Raw genomic sequence first — 14885 nt, forward strand, 5'->3', positions numbered from 1 at the left:
CAACACTGATGTGTCTGCACATCGGGATTTGCCCACACATGTTTATAGAATGAATGTGGATACACAGACATTCAGCGTATGGTAGTTATATCTCGTACACACATGCAGGAATGCACAGAAACATTTACAAGAGTACTGCCACATACAGCCATTCAATGTTATGGCAGGCTGTACATGGAACCTGCAGCTTCCCAGGTGTGGGAAAACACCCAGAATTATACACTGGGTATAGATTTATCTCACTGTCTGTGTGTATGAAGTTCAACTATTACATGTCTTTGCGGATGACACAAAATTAAGCAGGGCAATAACTTCACATCAAGATATAGAAATCTTACAGAATGACCTGAACAAAATACCAGAGTGGGCAACTACATGGCAAATGAGGTTAATGTGTAGAGGTGAAAGGTATTGCACTTGGAGACTAAAAACATGAATGCAAAATACGCTTTGGGGGGGACCTCTGGGGGGATCAAGTATAGAGAAAGATCTGGGAGTCTTAGTAGAAGATAGACTAAGCAATAGCATGCAATGTCAAGCAGCAGCTGCCAAAGCCAGCAGAATATAAGCATGCATAAGGAAGGGGATATATTCCAGAGATAAAACTATAATCCTGCCACTTTAAAAAAAAAAATATATATATATATATGGTCCGGCCACACCTAGAGTATTCTGTTCAGTTCTGGTCACCAATCCTCAAAGGATGTGCTGGAACTGGAGAGAGTCCAGAGAAGGGGAACTAAACTGATTAGGGGATTGGAGGGCCTTAATTATTAGGAGCGTTTGCAAGCGCTTGATTTATTCTCCCTGGAGAAGAGACGCCTGAGAGGGGACATGATAGCGATTTACAAATACCTCAATGGTGATCTCAGCATAGGAAAAAACTATTTAGTCTGAAGGAGTGTAAGAGGACACGAGGCCATACAATGCGATTAGAGGAGAGGCGGTTTAACCTTAAGCTACGTAAGGGTTTTTTTTTTTTTTAATTTTCTTTATTAAAGATTTTCAACATACAAGAAATTTATTAATACATTAATACCATCTCCCCCTAGATTATGGGGTTTGAGCTATGTGCATATATCAATCTTACTTTTCTTATTTTCCCCCCCTCCCCTTCCTCCTTCCCCCCCCTCTCCCCCCCCCCCCTTGCGGAAATCAATTGATGAGCCCCTATATCTCCTTTTTATAGTCTTGCCATACTTCCCAAATCTCAACTCTATTTTTATACTCTTGGTCCTGTTCTCCCCAGGGTCTCAGTAGTTCTAATTGTCTTGTTTTCTCAACCCGTGATATCCAATCTTTATATGAGGGAGCTTCTATTTTCTTCCAATTTAATGGAATTAAGCTTTTCGCTGAGTTAAGCAGGTGGGGGATTAAGGTTTTTTTATAAAGTTTAATCGGCATTGTCGTCCCATGGAGAAGACATACCCATGGATCCTTTTTAATCTCTATGTTAGTAATACTTTTAATTAATGAGAGAACCTCTGTCCAGTATACCTTTATTTTTGGGCAATTCCACCATATGTGAACTATTGTTCCTATTTCCTGGCATCCTCTCCAGCAGAGTCTTGAGGTCTCCCCACTTTGTCTGGGGTTTTATACCATCTGGAGAGCAATTTGTAATTCATTTCCGCCGTACTGTTATCTATCGCGGATTTATGGGCCAACCTTATGCATTTATCCCACTGGGATCCCCCCCTTTGAACCCCTAATTCACTCTCCCATCTCTCCAGCATTGGAGAACTCCCCAGTTGGTCTACACTATTCAGAATTTTATAAATATTTGAGATATTATTCTTGTTTTTTTCCGAGGTGCATATTTGTTCAAAAGAATTGAGATTATTTATTTCTCTTATTGGTTGGGGTAGGGATGCTACGAAATGTTTAAGTTGACAATACCTCCACTCGTCCAAGTTCCAATTTATTTTCTTTGTTTTCAGCTCGGATAAAGAATTTATTTTTCCCTTCACCATTATGTCTTTTAATCTTATATCCCCTTCTCCCAACCAATTTCCATGTTCTTTTCCTTCTCCTGGTGCAAAAAATTTTGTGTCTTGTAGTGGTATTAGTAATGAGTTATACTCCCAATTTCCTCTATTATATATTAAATCCCATATTTTTAGTGCCTGTCGTGTAATAATGTGTGTATCCTTACTCAATTCTCTATATTTTGGTGGGATCCACATAATTTTACCTAGTTTAGTGCCACTTATAGTGTCTTCCATTTTAACCCAATTTTTCCTACTTTCTTTTTTCCCCCATTCCATCACCCGTGTTATGATTGAGGCTTGATAATATTTTTTAATGTCAGGAAGTGCCAGTCCCCCCTGATTTTTGCTCCTACTTAATATTGTGTATTTAATCCTTGGTTTTTTGTGTTTCCAAACAAACTTAGTTATTAGTGCTTTTAATGTCTTAAAAAATGCTTCTGGAATCTGAATTGGTATCATTTGGAACTTGTAAGAGATTTTTGGGAGAATTGTCATTTTTATCACATTTATTCTACCGGTCCATGATATAGCTCTTGGGATTAGTCTATTTATTTCTGCTTTTATTTCATTCAGTAGTGGGATAAAATTAGCTGTATATAGTTGTTTTGATGTTGGTGTTAATTTGATTCCCAGGTATTTTAACTCATCATTTCTCCATATGAAAGGGAATTCCGTTTTAAGCCCATTTTTCTCCTGAGTACTCATTTTAATGCTTAATATTTCTGACTTTGTTTGGTTAATTTTTAAATTTGAGATCTCTCCATATTGTTTAAAGATTTTAATTATGTTTGGCAGGGAAATCCTCGGGTTAGAAACATAGAGCAGCAGGTCGTCGGCGAAAGCCGCGACCTTATGCTCTACTCCTCCCAATACCACCCCTTTGATATCCGGGCATTCCCTTATTGTTGCCAGTAGGGGCTCCAATGATATCACGAATAACAGTGGGGACAGGGGGCATCCCTGTCTCGTTCCATTGTACATATCGAATGCTTCGGACATTGTCCCGTTTATTTTGATTTTTGCTGAGAGTCGATTGTACAGTGTACTTATCCATGACATCATTCTGGGTTACATGCCCATTTCCTCTAATGTTCTTAGCATGAACTCCCAGTTTACCCAATCGAATGCTTTTTCAGCATCGATCGATAAAATCAAACTTGGGTCCCTGTTCCTTAACATTTGTTCTATTAATAATATTGATCTAATCCCGTTGTCTTTTCCCTGTCTTCCTGATATGAAGCCCGTCTGGTCATTGTGGATCCACTCCACTAGTAACCCTTTAATTCTAGTTGCTAGTATTTTCGTGAACAACTTGGTATCGGCATTCAGGAGTGAAATCGGCCTATAACTTGAACACAGCGTTGGGTCCTTCTCCTCCTTCAAAATAACTATAATGGATGCAAGGAGTGCCTCTCTACTCATTTCAAATTGAGAGCCCAGGCCATTCATATAGCCCTTTAACCTAGGGATTAAAAGGTCTTTATATTGTTTATAGTAATTGATGGTAAAACCATCTGGTCCTGGGCTTTTTCCTCCTGGGGTGTCTTTTATTGCTTTTTCTATTTCTTGTTCCGTGATTGGGGCCTCCAACAATGTTATTTTTTCCTTCTCTATTTTTTTCATTTTTGCTTTTTCCAAATAGTTTTTAATCTTTTCTACTCTTTCCGAGCTGTCTTCTTGTTTTCCCGCTCTCCCTACTGCATATAAATTGCCGTAGTATTTTTGGAATTCCCCTGCTATCTCTGTGGTGGAATGTACCAGGCCCCCGTCTCTATTCCTAATTTTGTCTATAAAATTTATTGATTTTTTTTTTTTTAAGTATTCTTGCCAGATTTTTTCCAATCTTATTTCCCTCCACATATTTTTCTCTCGCTACTTTGTTATATTCTTGTCTTATTTCATGTTCTAATATTTCTTTTAGTTCTTCTTTTTTCCTATCTAACAGGGGGGTTAATTATTTCGTATTTATTGTTTTTGTTTTTATTTTTTTTATTTTTTGTTCCATTTCATAGATCTCTCTCATTAATCTTTCTTTTTTTTCGAATCTTTCTTTGTGCTCCTTTTGATATTAATACTCCCCTCATATAAGCTTTTTGTGCTTCCCATATTATATTTTTGGGTATTTCCTCGGTGTCATTCATTTGAAAATAAAATTCCAGTTCTTTTTCTATTTCCTTTCCCCATTTTTTATCTCTAATCAATTCCTCGTTTCTTTTCCACATGGACCTTCTATGTGATTCTTTCCCCATTTTCATTTTTACTGAGATGGGGGAGTGGGCTGACCATGTCCTAATCCCAACTTTTGCCTCTGAGACTTTCTCGATCCATCTGTGTTCAATAAGGAAGTAGTCAATTCTGGAATATGTCTTGTGTATATTTGAGTAATAAGTATAATCCCTCTCCTTAGGGTTAAATATCCTCCAGATATCTACTAATTGATTCTGGTATAGTTTTGTCCTTATTTCCCTGGTCTGGTGGTTTGATCGCCTTTGGTTTTTTGCTGTATTGTCCATTTTTGGATCGAGGCTCAGGTTGAGATCCCCTGCTAAGACCACCCCTCCCTTCTTAAAATGTGTTAATTTCCCCAGGATCTTCCCCAGAAAAGCTATTTGTCCTTCATTAGGGCCATAGATGTTCACTAATGTGACCTCCTCCCCATTCAACTTTCCTTTCAGGAGGAGGTATCTCCCCTCCGGAACGGCCATTCTGTCTTCTAGATTAAATCTAATCCCTCTAGCGAGGCCAATAGCAACTCCACTTGATTTTTTTTTTAATGTGTCTGCATAAAACCAAGTGGGGTGGCTATGGGAGTACAGTCTGATATTTGATTCATGCGTGATGTGTGTCTCCTGTAGAAATATTACTTCGGCTTTTAAATACTTAATTTCTCGTAGGATTTTTTGTCTCTTTATAGGTGAATTCAGTCCTCGTACATTATATGAAAGATAATTAACTACACTCATTTTCCGTAACTGGGTTTACCTGGGGTTGTCTCTTCTACAGTATGATCCATCTTTAGGTACATTAGGTAATTATTTTTATGGGCTAAGTACTTTCTCTTTCTTGATTTTTTTTCCTCCGCCTTCCCCCCCCTCCCTCTACTATCCCCCCTCTTCCCTCCCCCCTCCCCGCCCCCCATTTTCCCTCCTGTTGGGGCCCTAGTTCGTCCTTTTCCCTTGACTAGGGTAGTCGAATTTCCTCCCCTCCTTCTCCATCGACCTTCTCCCGAGGTTGACCTCTGCCCCTGCACACCCTTCCCATCCTTCCCTCCCATATTGAGGGAGAGAGGATTCCGCCTGCTATCTCGCCTTAGTGCCGTCCTTCATGTAGCCTCTGACTAAGTCCTCCTCCCCCATCTCCCGCCCTCCCCCACCATGTCCACCCTCAAAAGATCAGTCAATTTTCCCTTTTTCCCCTCTTTTCCTTTTTTTTTTTTTTTTTTTCCTTTTTTTTTTTTTAATTCTTTCCTTATTCTCTAGTCTTCTTGTTCTTTTTCTTCTCCTGCCACTGGGTTTCCTCCTCATTTTCTTCCTCGGGGTTTTCCTCTTCAGTCCAGCCTGGGACCACTATTTCTGGTATCTTTAATGTGTCACAGAATGTTCGCATGTCTTCAGGAAACCTCAGTATGCCCGTTTTTCCATCTCTTCGTGCTCCCAGTGCTGGCGGGTGTCTCCAGAAGTATTGTATATTTTGCTTCCTTAACTCCTCCACCACTGGTCTTAATATGCGTTTTCTATTCAGCGTTTCCTGCGAGAGATCTGGGTATATTTGTAGTTCGTCTCCTTCATATCTCACTTTTGATCTGTCCTTCATTTTTTCCCAGATTTGAGCTCTCACTTCGTATCTATGGAACCTCACTATTACATCTCTTGGTTTTTCTTTTGGGGCACCCAGAGGTTTCCGTATTCTATGTGCTCTTTCAAGTTCTATTTTGTCTGTTATTGGATTCCCTAGGATAGGATTAAATACACTTTCCAGCATTTGTTGTAAATTTTCTTCTTTATCCCTTTCGGGTAATCCTCTAACCCGTAAGTTCTTCCTTCTATTTCTATTTTCTTGGTCCTCCATCTTGTATTTTATGTTCCTCTGTTCTAGCTGGAGTTGCTGCATTCGTTCTTTTAGATTTAATAACTTTTTCCCTTGGGTATTTATCTTCTTTTCCGTTTCCTCTACTCTTGTTAATGTGTGACCCAGATCTCTGTATAGCGTGGCCAATTCGGTTTTAATTGATTTATCCAGGTTCGAGAACATTTCCATCATTTCTGATTTTGTTGGGGGGTGGTCGTTAATCCTTAAATCCACTTCCTTCCCTGGGTCATTGTCCTCTGTTGTCTGTATACTCTCTCTGGACAAATCCAGGCTTTCTTCTCCTGTTGCCCCTAGTTCCTTTGTTATTTTTGTCTTTTTATTTCCTTCATTGGTTTGTTTTGATCTTACCACCTGTTGATTTACGGTTATGTCATTTTGGTCTTTCCCTTCCTGGGTCATATACCTTTTGATGGTTCCGGGACTTGCCGTAATTTTTGCAGTTTTCCCTGATGTCTCCTTTGTCTGTTTATTCTTTATTTTGGAAATGTTGGTACTTTCTTAATATAACTCTTGTTAATAGCAGAAGTCCTTCTGATTCCCTCAAAGTTATCTGGCCCCGGTAGGCTCTACCCGACCTCTCTTTAGAGGTTTGCTTAGGAATAAGTCTAGGATTGTTAACACTGGGGGAGATATATCCGATTTTAGCTTTATAAATTTATATAATGGCCTCTTCTCCACTCTTTAGTGGCCAACCGGGCGGGGCTGTCTTAGCTGCAATCGCCTAATCGGCTTTTGGTCGCCTGCCGCTTCCCCCGAAGTACAGCAGTGGATTTTTACCATGACCCCTCAGTCCCCAATCCGCCCTCCACCCAGTTGGCAGGATGAGGTAGTGGTTATGTGTATTTCTTCCGACTATTAACTCAGGGGGCGAACATTGGGTATTTTAACACTGTCCAGCTGGCTAGTCTGACCAATCCATGCCGAATATAGGATCCACGGTTCGGGGAGCATTAAAAGGGATATCCCTGTCCTCTACAGAACTCCCCCAGACTCAATTGGCCGGGTATCATAAAGAGCCCACAAATAGGGCACAGAGAAAATGTCAAACAGAGGGAGGAAAAGAAAAAAAAAAAAAATAGGTAGTGTCGTCCTCTTTAGTGGAGTTCCCTTAATTTCTCCTCTCTCCCAGACCGACTCTACAGCTGTTTCCTCCAAATTAAGGGTGTCTGTTGTTTTCCCAGTTAATGTTCACATAGACAGTCCCCTTCATTAGCAAGCCCAGAGCGCCCCACTTTCAGTTGGATTATATCCACCACTTCAGCCCGCTCCTGCCCACAAGAGAGAGAGCGCTCCACATACTAAATGACAGGAATCTAAAACAGTCTAAATGGTATTAAAGGGAGGGGGGGTTTCCCCCGCTCACCAGTCCCTTGCGACTTGTCCGAGGATGTTCACCGATCGCCGTGCTGCTCAGTCGAGGGGTGGTGTTCTATCACCGGGCGCCGCTGTGTCTCTCCGGTCTAGGTCTTTCCTGCACACCGCTCCGTCTGCTACTGACCAAGCAGGTGGCCACTCCTTTCCTTTCACAGCGGCTTCCTCCTCAGTGGCTACGGCGTTCGGCCAGGGCTTCTCCGTTACCAGGAGCCAAGACTAGGCTGTCGGTCCGTTCCAGGTTAGAGGGTGCCAGGGTGGGCTGGTGGGAGGCAGGCGGGAAGGGGCAATCAAGCGGGGACGGAGGCCGTAGGATCAAACTTTTCCCTGGTCATCTCTGTGGACGGCTCAGTGGCGTTCTAGCCTGCAGTCGGAATTGGCGCCATTGACAGGCTCCTCCCTCTACTGGTCTCCCTGATGTTTTCAAAGGGAGCATGCTGTGTAAGGGGTTTTTTACTGTAAGGGCGATAAGATTGTGGAACTCTCTTCCACAATTGGTAGTAAGTGTGGGAAGTATGGCTACTTTTAAAAGGCTCTTGGACTTGCATCTCACAGATCACAACATTCAGGGGTGTGGGAAATTAATACACGGGTAGAACTGGATGGACTAATTTTTTTATTCAATCTCAACTACTATGTAACTATATATGTCTTCTATTATAAAGTATCTTCACCTGAACTTCTCACTTGTCAGATGCTCAGTATTCCCTCATCTCACGTGTCTCTCTCTTTCAGAACCTAAAAATGGCCTCCCACTTACTATGATTATTGGCATTGCCTGTGCTGTTGTTGGCATCGCAGTCGCTGTTGGTGTTGGAATCTTTTGCTACAAGAGTAAGTGACAGATTATAATTTTTTTTTTCATATGTTAACTTACTATCAGAGTATAAATGAAAGGACTAAGCAAGAATTTGATTGGTTAAAGTGACAAGTATGGAAGCCGTCATTGCTGCCCCCCTCCCCAATGGTTAAAAAAAAGCAGCTCTGGGTCCAGTACTCACCCCTCTTCATTCAGTACTGCCCCCCATAGTACCTCTTCTCTATCAGAAAATGTCCTCAGTATTCCAAGTAAAATTACAATTATCATATAACTCGGGAGACTGAGGACATACTGTGAATGCAGGGTGTCATGGATCATCACTGTGGTGCTCTGTACTCCCGGTGTGTTGGTGCAGGGAGAGGCGCAGATGTCATTGTGTCCTGAGGAAGATTTATAGAGGAAGAGGACCCTGCATGTCATGTGACCGGCCTGAAGACTCATGTAAAGAGGTAAGTATAAAATGAAAAAAGTCTGACATACAGGGGGGCCTCTTGGGGTGGAGGGGGCCATCCGGGAGGAAGTTGGGTTTTAGTAGTTTTGCATCACAGACCTGGAACAAGCAAGCTGTAAATGAAGGTCAGAAAAGTTGTCAGATTCTGTATTTCCTATACCTGTTCCTGGTCAGCAATTCACACAGCACTGAAACCAAATCATCAGCATGACAACCAAGGAGCATTTTCAAAGGAGAGTTCAGCAGTGGCATCCTCCATTATTCTCTTATGACATAATCCTTTTAATGTTTTATGAACACCCATAGTGTCATTTACAAAACGTAGAGATCCGTTCTTCAATGAATTAAAAAAAATATTTGTACTAACTTTTTTTGTTTCATAGCCATTTATGTTTAGATTTAGCTGGCTTAGACCTTTTCTAAAGGTTAATATCCCATGTACGTGACCTCCAGACTCGATATTCTGAAAGTTTGGATATTTTCTATGACAGATTGTGAGATTTTGTTTAGTATTTTCCTGCCTCTAACACAAATTTTATATATTTCAGAGAAGGCAAAAGGCTACAAGAGCACCAATAGTAAGTATCCCATCATGCCCTGTTCCTCTGTGTTATTATATATAGTGTGCAGTGTGTGTAGAATATGTGAGGAGATGAGACGTCCTGCAGATATACTTATTCTATGATACAAGTCACTTCATTATCATTGCCTACATTATATGATACAAATAGAAATAACGGAGGAGATCTCCATTATTGTCTCTCTGTACAGCCGTCTCTCTATAGTGAGTCTGTTAGGAGGATGTTCTCTCTCTGTACTTTCTATACTGCAATCATTACATGATAATCATCATTTACCCCGATATCCATACAGACTGACTGATGACTGATCCACTGTCTTTTGCAGCTTCAGATAACAATTCTGACTCCTCCAACACCCCGAGAGCCTGAATGTACACAATGGTGTATTATGTGAAAACATCACAAGAAGAGGAGATGCAGCTTTTCTCCATTCAGATTTTGCCTATTTCTCTTGCTTCTGTCTGCTTTTATTAATACATCTAATGCCATGTGATTTATAGAGAACCTTTCATGTATTCTAATCCATTGGTTAATGAACGGTAATAAACTTGAATGTAAAACTAGGGTGGTACACCGATTGTATGATGATTAGGATAAGTATTTTTCCCATATTCATCAAATCCGTCATGGCTGACAATGTAACACCTATAAAGGACTATGGTATAATAAATATTCATATACAGATGTAACTGATTGGATCAGTGCTGTCTATACTAAAGTACTGAGGATTTCTGAATAGTACCATCATCTTATTCAGTACTCCACTGCATCCAACTTCCCCGGCTCTGTAGTATTATCTGAGTAAAGACGGGGAGTGTATATTGGACCCCTGTACTTGTATGTTTTATAAAATAAACCGATGAGGATAGAATCATGGGAGATTCCATTGCTGACCTGTTTTAAGGGTATATAGACTCATTTCTATATTCCTGATCTTGGTTTGGGTGCATCATGAGTCAGTGACCTGGAACAGGCACGCTGTCAGAACTCCCTTCTGTGTGCTTGTTTCAGCTCTGGGAATCGTGTGTAGTGGATTCAAGGACCAGGTTGATGATAATTCAAGGACCAGGATGACCGGCCCAGAACTTGCACTCCTAAAAACTGATCCGCAGTGGCAGCTCTCATATCTCCATCCTCACAGGGTCTATTTATTACCAGCCATGTATAGGGAGCCACTTTTCCTATAGGGGGAGGTTTTCTCTGTACATTTGTCATAAGAAACATTGCTATCCTGATACACAGCTAATGAGATAATAAACAGTGTGCCATATTCTATGACAGGTTTTCTGTAGGAATAGGATTTATACAGCAATTATCATATTATACAACATAATTCTGCTTTTTTTGCATTACGTTATTTTAATAACATTTGCATCTTTACACAATGGCAATAGGGTGAAGGTTTTTAATTTTGTTGGTTTTATTATATGTGTAATTGATAATTTATAGTTTGATTTGTTAAAAAAAATTAATTTACCATACCTCCGTTTAACATCTATCATCATGGACACCACGATCATGTTCTGGAATTTATTGCTGGGCTTCTTCAGATGGTTGATGACCTGTTATGCCAGATAGACACATCTCTCCGCTGCCCTTCTCATGTATGTCAGAGGGTTTCTGGCCGGCTTCAGCCATCTTTACAATGAATGTTGGTGTCCTCTACAAACAGCAATGGTCAGATCTGCATTGGCATTTCCTTTCCATTAATTCAGTCTGTCACTGTGCAGACCAATATCCAGAATGTACTGAACTTCTCAGTGTGTGTATATGAGACCTCCAGAAACCATAGAGATGAATGAAGCTTGTCAGAAAATACTGAGCTCTGTTTGCCTTAGAGCCTGTGTCATTGGGCTTTGGGCTTGTGGTAGTGGCATCAGTATGAGACACATGTGAGATCATTCAGAATTCACTGATAAGTGCATTGGATCTGCAGTTGACCTCCTGATCTGCTTCAATCAGGTTTACATACCTATAGATTTGTATGTTGAAGAGAACACAAGCCATCTACAGAGGTCCGACCACTGTTCATCACCTGTCTGAAAAAGCCTTTATATTCCAAAACTAGAGTTTTTTTTTTATAAACCTGCTGATGTTCTAGAGCTGAGCGGAACAAAGCATACAGTATATTCTAAATTATTGCACTCAGACTATTCTAGAGGAATCGATGACTTGACTCTAGATTGGAAATGTCAGTATTTTTTATTTTTTATGTTGCTTAAAGGAAAGAAAAGGTATTCAGTATATTCCACATACAAAACATAACTAAAAAGTGATTGTGTAGCACAGCGCATGCACTGCAGTGTTTTGTGGTGCCTTTCATTCTGATTGGCACTCCAACACTCTGCATAGTAGAGGACAATACACTGCAGCACATCTCAATTCATATTGTGTGTATTGCGATTTATGTCCAATCCTTGTAGAGTCAAGCTGCACTACCAGTACTTTCAAAATGAATGGACTGTCTTGGGGCAGAGGACTGCAATGCACTGTAATATGTTAATTCATTAACACAATCTATAATGTGAATAGGCCTTAAATGTTTTTTGGCTCGGTCTGTCCTCCCAGCTGCAGGAGGCTGAGCATTAACTTTGTTCTTGATATTATACAATACAAAGAATGATATCAATTATAAACTTCACATCAGTTTGGGTGCAGAAGACTTCGTTCCAAACCTCCTGAAACACTCTTAGTGCCGGTTCACACTATAGCGAGTGCGCTGATCGCATGTAATATCGGAGCACACTGCTCCTTCATTACATGCGATCGGATGTGCAGTGCGAATTCAGCCATACACTTTGTATGGCTTAATTCGCACTGCACCCGCACAAAAGTCGCATATGACCCTTTTTTTCAGCCGCATCAGGATCGGATCGCACAGTGGTTCACACTTGTGCGATCCGATCCTGTGCGAACTGTCAGATCGCACTGCGATATGCCATCAAACTGGGGGTGTCGTTAACATTTCATTGACACCCCCTGCGTATCGCATATGGCAGTGTGAACTGCCAGATGTGCGTTTGCGATGCGGGAACAGGCTGCGAATTCGCAGCCTTCCCGCATCGCACAAGTGTGACCCGGCGTTTAAGGTTATATAGTAATTCATTCAACCGGAATCCATCTCAAAGCCAATATATCAGATTATGCTGGTCTAAAGCAGCCCATAGATTATGCAATTTTCTTTCCTTCCACCACAGGTTGCAGGAAAGAAAATCACTAGATTTCCCCATCAACACAGTCAGTGTTGATGGAGACTCCATCCCCCAGTGATATATTTTGTTCTGCCAGAGGGAGTGGGGGAGCCTTCCTGGCCGGCATAACATAAGGATTACTGAAGACAGCTGTTGATACTGGGAGTAATTGAATGTAAAAAAATCTAACAGGCTGGTTGTATCCAAATCAACTGACGGATCACTTCCGAACAACCAGCCTGCCTATAGATGGATCAAATCTTAGCCGGCCCTACTGAACCGGCTGAGAATCGATTTATCTATGGCCGGCTTTATTATCCAGCTGTATCTTCAATATATTATCTTTAGGCACTTGGGATAAAATCATTGTTCTAATCACCAAGCAGAGACCTGCAATGATCAGATACAGATCTGAGGAAGGACAAATGACATGTTAGTAATAAGATTGTATTTACTGTATGGCACATGAAGTCGAAAAGTTAAAACATTTCAGGATGTAACTATTTAAGAAAAAAAAAAATGTAGTTATCAATAAAATAAATTGGCTTGCCCCTTTGAAGTAACTTTTTTACTCTTTTTATCATGGATTATCTTGTTTTCTAAATAGTTCAAATATATCTGCAGAGTATTTTTTAAAGCGTATATGATGCTTATATATGTAATCCCTAACAGTGAACTTTATTTTTTTTTTTATCCCTTTTGGTATGTTAAATACACAATTGAAAGTGTTTTGCTATGTATGTTTGGTAAATGTAAAAAATACCTGTTGATCCTGCCATAAATCTAGTAGGCTGGTAACTTTCTGTGCAGCGTGCTCCATCCTGATTTTGACCACATAAAAGTGTAAAAGACAAAGAATGGTATTTTTTCTGTTCTGAAATATATTTTTTAATTTTGTTTAAAACCATACAATACCAAATTTGCTTGTTTTTCCAAGGTATGAGAAAATATACGGTGTATATATTACATTTCATTTATCAAGCTTTTTTTTCCCCTCACACTAGGACATAGGCCCTATCTTGGAGATATATTTAAAAAAACCCCAAATTGTACCATTTTGAACAGAAAACAGTCTGAAGTGTTAGACTGGGTACTTTGTGAACATTTGTAGTAAAATATTTTATATTAGAGTTACTTGAAATTTAAATAATAAAAAACAAATGTTATTGTTGGTTTTTGGTTGTTTTTTTAGTTCCCTATGTATATAATTAGGTAATGATGCTATACAATTCAAGATACTACTACTCCTATACATGAGAACACCACATAAGCAAGTTTTAATCACTTGGTGTGAACATGACAGCTCAGAAAAAAGGGAGCAAATTCTGCTTTCAATGGCTGAGAACTATAAAATGAAGTCTGGTGTCTCATGTAGTACAGCACAGTGATATATATACACATCACAATAATAATAAAAAAAAAAAAAAATATTTAGCATGATCTGAATAACCTAGTGTTAAAAACAATAAATGCTATTAAATAAAATGACAGAAGCTCTGAGGAAGTCCCACGGGATGGAACGTGTAAAGCGGAGTGTCAGGAGTAACCTCATCTCACAGGTGGGTGGAGTTACTTAATACTTCTGTGAGGACGGTAGAGAGGACTGGTGGATGAATCCCCTGTGGATTCTTTTGTGCCTTTGTTGAGGTTTGGAGATGTGAGTTTAACTGTATTTCAATTTATAATAATTGGTATTATGTGCAGAGAGAACTAGGTCATCCTTTATGTATATTTTTGGAGTTAATACCAATCATCTTGGGAGAAAAGAGAAGAGGAGTACTGCTGACCAGAGTAAAAGGAGTGTTTGTAATTTCCTCCATTAATGGTGGCTCCATTGGTGGTGATTGATGCTATCCTTGGCAGGCTGTATTTGACCTCCTGTAACCCCAAGGGGTCAATATTTGAGGGTAAGCATCCAGCGAACACACAGCTGAAGGTGGAGGACGCAACAAATTGGTGGTCATTTTTAGAGAACATGTTTACCAATGTTTTATGATTTTTTTTTTTTTTTATGAGCGTCTGAGCTCAGTCTGTGTGTAGTGGGCGGACATTTCTCAATAAAGTGTTTTTAAAGGACACTTTTTCTCTTACGTCCTCCGACAGTCGCCGCCTCTTCATATTCGTCACATATGGGGGTATTAGACTTTGCTCCGAAGGAGTAGCTAGGCAACAGAATATGTTAACAATAAAGCTTTAACATATCCCACCCTCAAGGGGTGGTCCCCTCAGTCAATACCCTCCTACTTCCTGCAACCATATCTCAGTTTTAATGTCTAGCTTGTCAGGAGTGGCTGGCTCTCTCTGTGCTGGGACTTTTTGTCCCAGACTCTTTCTTCTTTTTGATTTTTGTTTGAGTTTTCTCTCTACCTTTACTTAGCTGTTATTTTTGTC

The 14885-nt window shown here is 40.1% G+C and overlaps 1 protein-coding gene across 3 annotated transcripts in view; it reads left to right on the forward strand.

Moving 5' to 3' along the window:
- The window catches only part of LOC309559445 (class I histocompatibility antigen, F10 alpha chain-like), a 587461-nt gene that overhangs the window by 246827 nt on the left and 325749 nt on the right, over positions 1-14885 (forward strand). For 2 of the 3 annotated variants that reach the window (XM_082262705.1, XM_082262704.1), the window contains exons 5-6: positions 8187-8285; positions 9271-9422. The exons of the other annotated variant lie outside the window; for it this stretch is intronic. In XM_082262705.1, coding sequence (XP_082118831.1) covers positions 8187-8285; positions 9271-9407 — 236 coding nt within the window. In that variant the 3' untranslated portion in view covers positions 9408-9422. Of the gene's footprint in view, positions 1-8186; positions 8286-9270; positions 9423-14885 lie in introns of those variants that run through there. 3 annotated transcript variants of the gene reach the window in all.

Source organism: Pelophylax lessonae (genome assembly GCF_965119305.1).
Source record: "Pelophylax lessonae genome assembly, chromosome: 7".
NCBI lineage: Eukaryota > Metazoa > Chordata > Amphibia > Anura > Ranidae > Pelophylax > Pelophylax lessonae.